The sequence below is a fragment of the Podarcis bocagei genome (genome assembly GCF_964188305.1).
Source record: "Podarcis bocagei genome assembly, chromosome: 16".
In the NCBI taxonomy this organism is placed as follows: Eukaryota; Metazoa; Chordata; class Lepidosauria; order Squamata; family Lacertidae; genus Podarcis; species Podarcis bocagei.
The window spans coordinates 13,913,820-13,926,053 of NC_138142.1; the positions used below are offsets into that span (position 1 = coordinate 13,913,820).

The window sequence follows — 12,234 nt, forward strand, 5'->3', positions numbered from 1 at the left end:
TGTTTCCTATTTTGGGAGTTTCTGTGTAAATAGTTCTTTTGAAAGTTCTACTACAAGCAATACTGCACTCACCTACAAACTGAGATTATTTGTCTTCAGTTCCCTTATGACTAAAAACTGTTAAATTAGCAAATCCTGTTCTGCCTCCCACAGAAGTCACATACAAGCACCCACCCCCAAAGCAAAGGGTTCATGGTGAGACGGTGATAGTACACACGTATACCAAGCTTCCTCAATTTTTCTACCTCCACAGGAATTACAAAAAAGTTTGGCAATTCAAGGGAAGTGGGACTGATGAAATATGATCAGGAGGGAAAACCTCAGCGTGTTGTGCCAGAAAAACTTACGTGCTACTTTCAAGTCCTCACTGCTGTTCCGTTTTTCTGTAAGTGTAAGTCAGCAGTGAATTGTACATTCTACCTTCCGGGAAGCACCTGCTTTCACAGTATCATTAGTTAAACAACTCCATATCCTGTACTATGCATTACAACAGCAAACAAAGCAATCTTTTTTTTCCATAGGGAAAAAATGGTTTTTGAGAAAATGAAATAAACCGAATGTTGCCAAAACACATGCCCTCCTTCCACCTAACAAGGCAGCAGCCCAGAAAGACTGGTCTTGTTGTAGTGGAACAAAAGGTTCAGAACAGAGGAAATATCACCTGACACCTTTTTATTTAACACAGAGCCACATGACAGGTTTAATATAGCCGCTAGAGCCCTAGAACGGCAAAGGCATTTTAAAAAAGTATATATCACTTTTCTTACATACTCATAGCACGTCATACTATATTATTCCTGCTATCCTTAATGACAAACCCGTAAAATAAGCCAGTATTATACGGTATGACAGATGAGCTGGGCAAATGAGGCCTGAGACTAAGGAAACAATGTTTGATCACAGCTTCCTGGTGAGTATATAGCTGGAATGTCCCCCAATCTCATCGTTCTGCTACACTAACTCTCAGTTGGGACATAACAATGACGCTGTAGGCAGAATATCAGTCTTCCATTGGATCCTGCCTGAGGGATTATTCCCAGGAAAGTAGTCAAGATCGACTAGCAGATGAAGGTCCAAGTGGTAAGACAAAACAAGAAGTGGCACAAAAGACTGGTCTTCAACAGTGGGTCACACCCTGAGCTCGGGCAAGTTGTGCCAGGAGGCCAACATTTTCAGGGGCATGCTGTGTAAATACGTGATATACTGCTTTCTTAAAAGTATAAATACTTTGAGAAGATAGCTTTTACAAACCCTACAACACTCTTTTTGACTGTGGAAAGAAAGGGAATTGAAGCCTCCAACGTGGGGAGGTGGGAGAAATAATAGTTTCTACATAGCCCTTGTAATCCTATTCTGCAAATTTAATCCTCTGTTGCAAATTCAACAACAGTAATGCAATGATGGACCATAACACCATCATGCTGCCTGCCGCTTGCTCGGCCTCCCTGCCGGAAAAAGTGGGTGGGGATTCAAACTCGCAGGATTCGTAAGAAACATTTCCAAAGAATAAACACGGCATCAGAACACAATCAACAGGAAGTCCTACTTGCAACACAATAGCCAAGCTAAAGGGGCTTGGAGATCCCACAGAAGGAAATTCCAAGTCAACTATTACAGAAAATGTTAAAACCCATCCTGCGCAGAAAGACTAGAAAAATCACTCCAGGAAAGCAAAATTATTTAACAATACTGTGTAGGCCAAAGCAGCAGGATACGTAGCATCTGCTTGAACTATTGTATTTCAACCCAACAATCACAAAAGTCAGTTGCTCCCAGTTTACAGCATTCATTGGAGTGAACCTCTACAGGGGCATTGAACTAGGGCTGCTATGCGTCCAGAAAATCCCGGTCGCTTCCAAAAATGGTGTCTGGGCAGAATATTGAAATTTCCGTTTAAAATGTCTGGGAACACCTGGACATATGGCAAACCATGTCTCCAGCCAGTCACCCCCATGAGCACATGGGACGGATCCACACCAAAGCGCTCCACAATGCATTCAAACATATACGTGTTTGGCTTCCCAGTTAGCTGTCCCTGGGGTGCACTGCCCGCTGCGGGAGAAGCGGTGCTCCAGCGGCTGTTGTTGGAGACGAAGAGGGTGGCCTTGTCGTTGTGGCTGAGGCGCTCCACTGCCTCCCCCAAAAAACAGGTCAACTGTTTTGTCCGGGTTTTCACTTTCTGAAATATGGCAACGCTACATTGAACTCCCTATGCCAGTGGTTTTCAACCAATGCCTTGAATGATGGTCAGGGGTGCTGCGGGCAACACTGGCCTCTGTCCCTCTTTCCTTCCTTCCCTCCCTCCCTCTGATGCCCTCTCACGTCTCTGCCTCCCAAAGGCTTGCACAGCTGTTTGTTGCAGCCCTGGCTACAAACTCCCCAGGCGAATGGTGCCTCTGGGACTGGCCAGGGAGTGCTGGTTGCCAGGAGCTGAGGCAGCCCTTGCTGTTGGGAATGGACTGACAAGTCACAGGCCCTTGTGGGGAAGTGTGAGGAGGTACCTCTCTTGGGGGCAGGGGGGCATCTCAGAGACCATGGGTGGCGACTGTGGCTGCCCAGAGGACTCCCAAGGAGAGGGGAGGGGAGGCTGAGGGGAACACTCCGCAAGGGAGCGTGTTCGAAAAAGTGTGAGAGGGGGCCAGCTCTGCAGGCAAGGGGTGAATCAGCTGGGCTCCTGAGCCCCACAGGGGTGCCACAGAAAGAATGTAGTTGGTCAAGGCAGCTGTGGACTCAAAAAGGTTGAAAACCTCTGCCCTGTGCATCACCTGATGTGGGGGGGGGGAATGTTCAATCAAGCTTTCTTTAAGGTTCGTGGAGTTTGGGAACTGACTGGTGCACCCAAACCAAGAAGGACTGAACTTTCCACACATCATCTGATGCATGGGGAGGCTCAATCCTGGTTTTTGAAGCTGTGTCTCTGCTGCCTAATCCCCAGCACCGATAGGAAGACATGAGAGTTAAAACAGTTTAAAGTATCACCAAAGCTGTATACAACAGAATGGAAGCCTGGGACAGATGTGAAGATTCAGCATCACAGCCTGAGGAAATAACATACCAGTCTTGGCTGTTAATGGCATCTCCATATCCTGGAGTGTCGACTACCGTGAGACGGAGTTTCACCCCTCGCTCCTCTATTTCTACGGTGGAAGCTTCAATCTGGACCGTTCTCTCTATTTTTTCTAGAAGAGAAATGTCATATAATGTTAAAAGTTTCCTGGCCGACAAAACAGTAAAATGTTATTCAAACTACAGTGGTGCCTCGCAAGACGAAAAGAATCCGTTCTGTGATTCTCTTCGTCTAGCGGTTTTTTCGTCTTGCGAAGCAAGCCCATTGACGGATTAGTGGATTAGTGCTATTAGCGGCTTTTAGCGGCTTATCTGCTGATCGGATCAGCTGATAAGCGGCTTAGCGGCTTAGAAAAAGGGGGGGAGGAAAAAAAACAGCAGGAACTCGCAAGACATTGTCGTCTTGCGAAGCAAGCCCATAGGAAATTCGTTTTGCGAAGCACCTCCAAAACGGAAAACTCTTTCGTCTAGCGAGTTTTCCGTCTTGCGAGGCATTCGCCTTGCGGGGCACCACTGTACTGAGGGAGGGAGGGAATATATAATAGAAATTAGGCTGGAAATGACATCCCCCACAAAAGAAATGCTTCCTATGCCCAGTCTGAATCCCCAAGGATTCCTGTGTATCCAGTGCATGTGCCCAGCCTTTACTGAGAATTCCTCAGTGGCTGCCCTCAAAGAACTCAAAAGTAGCATGAGGATTTTGAAGATTCTGTTGTAGCCACGGAGACCACCCTGTTCCAGGTCTCACAGCCACCTGATGGTGCAGAGGGTGAGAATGAAGAACAAGGCATTCTCGCTGACAGCTCCCTGGCTATGGAAACCCTTGCCCCATGAAACCCAGCTGATGCCATTCCTTTTCACAGTCAAGCATCAGGCTAAGGCAATACGATACAGAAGTGTGTTTCATCAGGCTCCTCTTTAATCTGTTTCAGTTTCAGTTTGGCTGCTGTGTTTTTAGGTCACAAAGCACTCTTAAGGCCACTTTGACAGTCACAGAGAATCCCGGGAACTGTAGTGTCCACCTCACAGAGGTACAGCTCCTTGCACTCTTAACAAACTACAGTTCCCGAGATTCTCTCTGACTGTCAAAGCGGTCTAAGAGTGCTTTAAATACGTGGTGTGGATATGATAGTATTGCTGCTGTTTGCAATTTGGCAATCCTACAAGCCTATTTGGGTGTTCAACCCAGCTCTATAATCATGTAGTGCAGGAAAGTGGGGAAACCCAACAGGCTCATTGAGAACGCATGTCTGTATAGGGCAGCCTGCTTTAAGTACTCAGGTTGCCTCCCTATGACTTAGAACTCTGGGCAGTCAGGGTTCTAAGTCACAGGGGTAACTTAAGAGCAGGTCTCCCTCTATAGATGACTGCCTGGGGGGTGGGGGTGGTAGGACTCAGGATGGGGTTAGGGCCAGGAAGGATAGTCATGATGTCCCACTTCCACATAATAGCACTCACATAGAGTGAACACCCAAATAGAGTAATTATGTTATGGTTAATGGTTGCTTTATTGCCACTTTTATGGTTTTCTGGTGGCTGTTAGTTGTCCTGTGGTGTCTCAGTTGGGGTGAAACAGTTCAGAAAGCAAGAATGAAGCTGCCTCGGGCATGCAGAACACAGTGAGTGGCCTTTGAGGATCCTGTCAACTGGCTAGTTTATGGCACTTCATTCCAAAAAGCATGAAGCTTTTTTTCTTCTTTTTCTTTTAAGTCATTCCCTAAAGGATAGATAGGCAGAACACTGTGGGAAATTAGAAGACAACCAGGATAGACAATATAACGATTTCAGTGACAAGTGAGAAGTACTTTGAAGTCAAACAACAGAAGCAGTGATGCGAAAAAGAACATGGGACAAAAGGCAGAAAGAAGACAAGTTGAATGGGATATGGAACAATTTGCAACATGCTCCTTATATAATGATGTACAAAAGGTGCACGCCAGAATATATATTTATTAGGACTGCAATATTAATTGAGCCAATCAGTCCATTAAAAATCTTGGACTCAGTAAATCGAGTTTTGCATCCATGTCAATCCTCCAAACCCACCTGTTGCACTTATAATCTCTCACTGTCTTTTCCTCTGTCTTAGAAGGAGGCAGAGATCCCTTGTCTTTCTACAAACTCCAGCAGATGACAAGGGAACTCTGCTTCATGTCAAGCTGGGGAGATGAAAAACAGTAACTTCCACCTCAATAGTGGGCTAATACTTCAGCATGTCTATACTATTCAGAGAACGTGTCCAGAGGAGGGCAACCAAAATGGTCAAAGGCCTGGAAACGATGCCTTATGAGGAATGGCTAAGGGAGCTGGGCATGTTTAGCCTGGAGAAGAGGAGGTTAAGGGGTGATATGATAGCCATGTTCAAATATATAAGAGGATGTCATATAGAGGAGGGAGAAAGGTTGTTTTCTGCTGCTCCAGAGAAGCGGACACGGAGCAATGGATCCAAACTACAAGAAAGAAGATTCCACCTAAACACTAGGAAGAACTTAGGAAGAGCTGTTCGACAGTGGAATTTGCTGCCAAGGAGTGTGGTGGAGTCTCCTTCTCTGGAGGTCTTTAAGCAGAGGCTTGACAACCATATGTCAGGAGTGCTCTGATGGTGTTTCCTGCTTGGCAGGGGGTTGGACTCGATGGCCCTTGTGGTCTATTCCAACTCTATGATTCTATGATTCTATTCAATCGAGCATTTCTGCACCCTAGCGCACTTTGGGGATGAACTGGATGTATTAGCACATGTGTTAGGCTAAATCATTTGCAACTGCATTCAGAAGCATAATAGTCCTTCTAATAGCAAATTCAGATGGCAAGCGCCAACAAAAATATGAGAGGAACCATGTATATTGCCATCACACTGGCTTTTGAAGATGTACCTGAACCTTCTGTTTTAATTTCTCCAATGTTTTATTCTCTATTTTAAGTAACAATGTTTGTATAACTGGTTTTTTCTAATTTATGAACCCCTTACAATCTTATTTTGGCATAAAGTAGTATAAATAATGGCCAAAAACAGACCACTGAGAACCAAAAGAGAGGTATCTACATGCAGAAATATGAAAATGTAAGAAGGGGAGAGAAAAAACCACCCACAATTGTTTACAATTAAGAGTGAACATGTGCTATAACCCCAATATCTGCTTTTTAGGTTCTACGTGCATTATAAGCCACTTGGAGACCTTTGCACAACAAGCAACTAATAATAATGTTGAATAGCAGTTGGAAAAGAGAAGAACAGGAAGCTGGGGAGAGCAGGATCTTCTGCTTGAGCCTCAGACCCAATGGGCCAAATGCAGAATGTGGCCCTCCAGCCCTCTCTACCCAGCCCTTGAAACTCTCCCAAGGCTGCCCTCCTTCCCTAGGCCACTCCACACACCCTTTCTGCCTAGCTGGTATGCATCTTGGTGAAGGTGCTTCTCACCTGCCCAGGTGGAAGTAGGCTGCATATAGGAGTGCAGAAGCCTTTGACTTTTGAGAGGCTGGAATGTAGTCTACTGTGCGGAAGTTAGTGTCACAGTTATGCCCCACCCATTTTTGCCTCTGGCCTGGCCCATTACTGGCATGCAGCCTATGGAAGGTGCTCCAACCCTGGTTTATAGTATCAGGGAAGGGAAGCAGGAGAGAAATGGCTTCCCAGCTAGAATGAACCCCAAACAGACACACTCCTACTAGGAAGTGCAGTTATTCTTCCATCAGAGGTCTTCGGTTTTACACACCTTAATCACTTAATTCATTGATTAAATCTACAGTTTGTTGTTGGTTGTTGTTGTTTTTAAATGAAGCTACAGCCCTGATATTTATGAAAAGAAGTCTATCATCATCAGTACATAAGAACAGCCTTGTGCAAGCGAAATATCAGAGGAAGCAAAGCATGTGAAATCAGAAAGTGAGCATTAGGAACAAACCGATTTACCTGCAGCTCCAGGAATGTAACGTTCAGGATAGAGATCAGTCAGAAATAAACTGTTGATTAAAGTGGATTTTCCCAAGCCAGATTCACCTGTAAATGAGATGGATGTTTAATTCCTGGAATAATTCCGCCCCCCACTTTCATGCAAGCCACAGGTTTATCTCTTACGGCCAGTATCCACCCTGGTTTTATAAGATAACGACATCAAAGGCTTTCCTAAGCTTAGCTAAAGTAAACAGGAAAAACAAGCCTGAGGAAAGTGAGCCGTGTGAATTCTAAATTTAATCCACCTATTTTCATAACGCAACCCATAAGGCCAAATTAAGTGCTCTAATCAAATACAGTGGTACCTCGGGTTAAGTACTTAATTCGTTCCGGAGGTCCGTTCTTAATCTGAAACTGTTCTTAACCTGAAGCACCACTTTAGCTAATGGGGCCTGCTGCCGCCGCTGCGCTGCCACTGCACAATTTCTGTTCTCATCCTGAAGCAAAGTTCTTAACCCGAGGTAATATTTCTGGGTTAGCGGAGTCTGTAACCTGAAGCGTATGTAACCTGAAGTGTATGTAACCCGAGGTACCACTGTACCTACAAGACAAGCATCTTTCCAGCACTTTCTCTTCAGTTCCTGTATTTATTTGATTCGAGTTTATCTCTTGATATCAAGTAAGTTCATGCATCACCACCACCCCACACTCGAAAAAGCAAGTTGGGGTGAATGGCTATGGAGGAAATTTTCTCTCCTAAAATCAATCACACAACATTAGTCCATTCATTTCTGAGGTGGTAGCCATCAAAGATGGCTCAAGGTATTTGGGTTGCCTTGAATGAAGGGCAAAGTGTCACACTTCCTTTTGCACATTCAGAAGCTAGCTGAATGTGGATCGAGTCTTACTTCAATGCTGGCAAGACAGCATCCTCTATTGCACATGAATGGGGGCTAGCTAGCAGAAGGGGTACTGGACAGGCCACACACAACTGTGTCCACAGCTCACTGCCCCCGTTGCCCCACAGACATAGAAGGGGACATTTTGGCAAGCCTACCTCCACCCTGGAAAAAAAACCTGGAGCCATTTCCCTCTGCCTTCTGTGTGACCCTGGCAGCTCTTTCGACATATGAAGGTTCTGACTAGGGAGGGAAGAATCTGCCAGTTTTGGTCCTCTCAGTTTCCCATCTTAAATTCAGTTCCCCACATTTCTGCAGCAATTCATGGTTTTCATTTATTTTTTTAAAAAAATCCTCACAAAATTCTTCAAAATTTCAGTGCAAACTTCTCCACACATTATTGTGTACATTTTTGACTTAATGTACACATTTTTGCAAGCAGCTTCTCTTAACATAATGCATTTCCGTATGTTGTTTTCCCTAATGTATTCCTCTTTATGCACGCTTTTACCTAATATATCCATTTTTCGAAGCGTTGTTTGGTCAGAAAACCACATCACAAAATTTGGACTAAGTGTGAATTTCAAACCATGACTGCGTTTCAGTTCTAGTATTCTTTCAGAAAGTGCAAATTTGATAGATTTGGCTTTACTTTTTATTTTTTTAAAATGCAAACCAAATCAAATTTCTCCCCCATTCCACAACTGTGTCTCAACAGAATTTTGACCATTCTTGTAAGCTTCCCAAGTGCCCTCATAGACAACTTAGAGGAAGTGAGTCAGAGGGAGTTTTGGTGGTGTTAAAACCTAACCGCAGTCAATGTTGGTACAAATGACTTTCCAATAATAGTCTAGGTTCAGTGTCTTAATGACATAATCTCTAACCGCGAGAAAATGTTCTCTCACTAGCAGCTTCCCTAAACAGACAGCACTTGTGAAATAATACATGTATGTACCAACATTTAATGGCCTAGTTGAGACGTAAGTCACCAAACCACATCTAGGAGATTGGGTGCAACTCGCAAACTTGGTCACTTTCATCTCCCTCCCTCCCTCAGGCACCAATTTCCTCCAACTTCTCTTTTTGGATCCAATTGGGGTACATTTGTATCTGCCCACAACTAGACATGGTCCACTTAAATGCAACCAAAGTTAGGAACAGAAGCAGCAATGGCCACCAGTTTTGATGGCATTAAAAGAGGATTTGACAAAATTCATGTAGGATGAGGCTATCAATGGCTACACCTGCAAAAAGGAAAGCAGGAGAAGAGCTCACAAGCTTGAGGGTCCTTTCAAACTTTCAACTATGGTTTGGGTAGCTGCTGGAAGATTACATCTGCACTGGGCCTCATTTCCAAGCTTCCATTCATGGTGCCTCCCAACTGCCTGCATTTTGCAGAAGCAATTCCAACACAAACCAGATGTTTAGGTTTGCGTAAGTGAAGTGGAATAAAGAAGTCTGTCATGATACACATGCATACACACAAACCGTGGACTTTCTGCAGTTTGGAAATTGATGGGGAAACGCACTGAAAAGCGTGGGATGGAGGAATGACTAACAGGAAGACATGAAAACACTCTGCAAGCATACTGTATAAAAATGAATGCAAAATGAATTATCATTGTTGTACAGTGGTGCCCCGCAAGGCGAATGCCTCGCAAGACGGAAAACTCGCTAGACGAAAGAGTTTTCCGTTTTGGAGGTGCTTCGCAAAACGAATTTCCTATGGGCTTGCTTCACAAGACGACAATGTCTTGCGAGTTCCTGCTGGTTTCCCCCCCCCCCTTTTTCTAAGCTGCTAAGCCGCTTATCAGCTGATCCGATCAGCAGATAAGCCACTAAAAGCCGCTAATAGCGCTAATAGCGCTAATCCGCTAATCCATCAATGGGCTTGCTTCGCAAGACGAAAAAACCGCTAGACGAAGAGAATCACAGAACGGATTCTTTTCGTCTTGCGAGGCACCACTGTATAACGGGGTGGGGAGCCTCCAGCCCAAGGGCAAATGCAGCCCTCAAGGCCTCTCCATCTGACCCTCATGACTCTCCCCAGGCTACATCCTCTCTTGCCAGGTCACTTCCCTCACTGACCCTCATCACACCCCAATTGTTCTTCCCAGGCTGGAATGTCTACTTGAACTGGAGGAAAACTCAGTCGGTAGAACATGAGACTCTTAATCTCAGGGTCGTGGGTTCAAGCTCCACCTTGCGCAAAAGATTTCTGCATTGCAAGGTGTTGGACTAGATGACCCTTGTAATCCCTTCCTACTCTTACGATTTTATGATCTAAGAACTCCGGTAACGCCTCCTGCTTGCCTGGTTGGAGGATGGAGAGGGATGTGTGAGTGTATGTAAAAACTAACCTGCTGTACAAAGGTAAAATCTGCATTCAAACACAGATTGGTTTCAAATCATAAAATTATTATTATTATTTAAAAGACATCTGAAGTACATGGAAGTTTTTTTAATGTTTAATGTTTTATTATGTTTTTATATATGTTGGAAGCTGGGGCAATCCAATCAGATGGGTGGGGTTCTAATAATAATAATAATACAGTGGTACCTCAGGTTAAGTACTTAATTCGTTCCGGAGGTCCGTTCTTAACCTGAAATTGTTCTTAACCTGAAGCACCACTTTAGCTAATGGGGCCTCCTGCTGCCGCCGTGCCGCCGGAGCACGATTTCTGTTCTTATCCTGAAGCAAAGTTCTTAACCCGAGGTACTATTTCTGGGTTAGCGGCGTCTGTAGCCTGAAGCGTATGTAACCCAAGGTACCACTGTACTACTAATAATATTCATTGCGCCACCCACTACTGCACCTTACATCATAGGCCCTCAGAAAGTTGCCCAGAAGAGAACTGCCCTTTGGGCTGAAAAGGGTTCCCTTCCCCTGTCATATAACCTTCCTGCAAGCAAATCCCTATGTGCAAATGGTAGAGGTTGAAACTGGGGTCTTCTCCATGCAAAGAAGATGCCCTGCCACTGAGCTATTTCCCTTCCTTCACCAGCAATGGCAGGAAGGCTGTGCCTCTTTAGTAAGATACTAACTTCAGTGCTCTTTACCTCGTCTCTTTCCCCACCCCCCAAGAACAGGGACAGACAATTCACAGGAAGAAATCCAGACTGAACTAGCTTCCATATGTCAGTTTCAACAATAGATTTCTACACAAAAAGAAGGAAGAACTGATGGAGACACACACAAAATAAAGATATATATTTAACAGCCTAAAATAGTCTAATAATGAAGTGCTTATAAAAAAAGAAGGGGGGGAGCACCTACCAACCACCATGAGGGTGAACTCAAAACCTTTCTTGACAGACTTCCTGTGGACTTGGTTGGGGAGATTGGCAAAGCCTACATATCCTGCCGAGTCAGAAAACTGAGGAGACGGAGAAAAACAATAAAAGTTGTGAATTCGACATGGAAGTCGGTTGTAACAAAAGCACAGGGGGTTTATGACGAAAGCACACAAAATGAACCAAGAAAGAATCAACACAAATCCGCAGGACCGAAAAAAAGGGGTTTGGTGTTCTGACAGAAGTGGAACAGCAAGAACAATAACTCATGTTTCCTCTTTTCCTGGGTCTCATGTAAATGTTGCATGGGAGGAAATGTTCATGTCATCCCCAAATTTGGAGAACGTGCCCTCTACACATGGAGTGCAGACATCCTGCCCTCACGCAGACTTAGCCACACTTCCTCTTTCGCCACTTCTTGTGTGTGTCGGAAGTGGCACAAAGTTCTCTTAATAACCAAATTACTGCTTAATAACCCAACTCATGTTTGAGAATTGTGTGGTTTATACCCAACTGCTGACTATGCAGCAAAGGATGGCTGCTGGAAGGCTAACCTTCTGCTCAAATCAATGTCATACAGGACTGTACAGAAGGAGCGGGTAACCCTTTCTGGCTAGTGGGCCAGATCACTATATCTCCACCCCAGGCAGGCCAAATTTGACAGCTGACCACCTGGCAACCACACAATGTCACAGTAATGTCAGGTGGTGCTGCGCTTCGAAGCCCCTTTGAAGTCAGGGCTTCAAAGAGCAGCACGGGGGCTGTTTTGAAAGCCCTTAACATGCAGCCCCACGCTCACAAGTCAAAACACACATACATGCAATGTTGCTAGCACAGTGTTCTGGTAAGGTCTGCCACAAACCCATTCTACTTACCTTCACTTTCTCACCAGATTGAGACATGTTCTCACACTCCAAATTTCAGAGCCTGGATAGGGGTGGGAGGAAGAGAATAGGAACAAAGTCTGTGTTAAATGGGAAAGCTAAGAATTCATCACATCATTTTTACAGCTATGGCACAGGGAACCAAATAGATGCAGTCCCTCACCTACCTCTGGCTATGGAAATACGTGTTAGGGGAAAG

The 12,234-nt window shown here is 44.7% G+C and overlaps 2 protein-coding genes and 1 long non-coding RNA gene across 3 annotated transcripts in view; 1 reads left to right on the forward strand and 2 right to left on the reverse strand.

Annotated features, from left to right (window-relative positions):
* The window catches only part of GP1BB (glycoprotein Ib platelet subunit beta), a 210,829-nt gene that overhangs the window by 153,648 nt on the left and 44,947 nt on the right, over positions 1-12,234 (reverse strand). The gene's annotated exons all lie outside the window — the stretch shown is intronic.
* Positions 1-12,234, reverse strand: part of LOC308575921 (septin-2) — a 63,932-nt gene that overhangs the window by 43,029 nt on the left and 8,669 nt on the right. The window contains exons 2-5 of the mRNA XM_081175079.1: positions 12,027-12,078; positions 11,135-11,234; positions 6,977-7,063; positions 3,056-3,179 (exon numbers count right to left, since the gene is read on the reverse strand). Coding sequence (XP_081031205.1) covers positions 3,056-3,179; positions 6,977-7,063; positions 11,135-11,234; positions 12,027-12,053 — 338 coding nt within the window. The 5' untranslated portion in view covers positions 12,054-12,078. The remainder of the gene's footprint in view (positions 1-3,055; positions 3,180-6,976; positions 7,064-11,134; positions 11,235-12,026; positions 12,079-12,234) is intronic.
* LOC308576083 lies at positions 3,117-5,832 on the forward strand. The gene is made up of 3 exons (XR_014003068.1): positions 3,117-3,254; positions 3,590-5,301; positions 5,754-5,832. It is a non-coding gene; the product is annotated as an uncharacterized lncRNA (long non-coding RNA).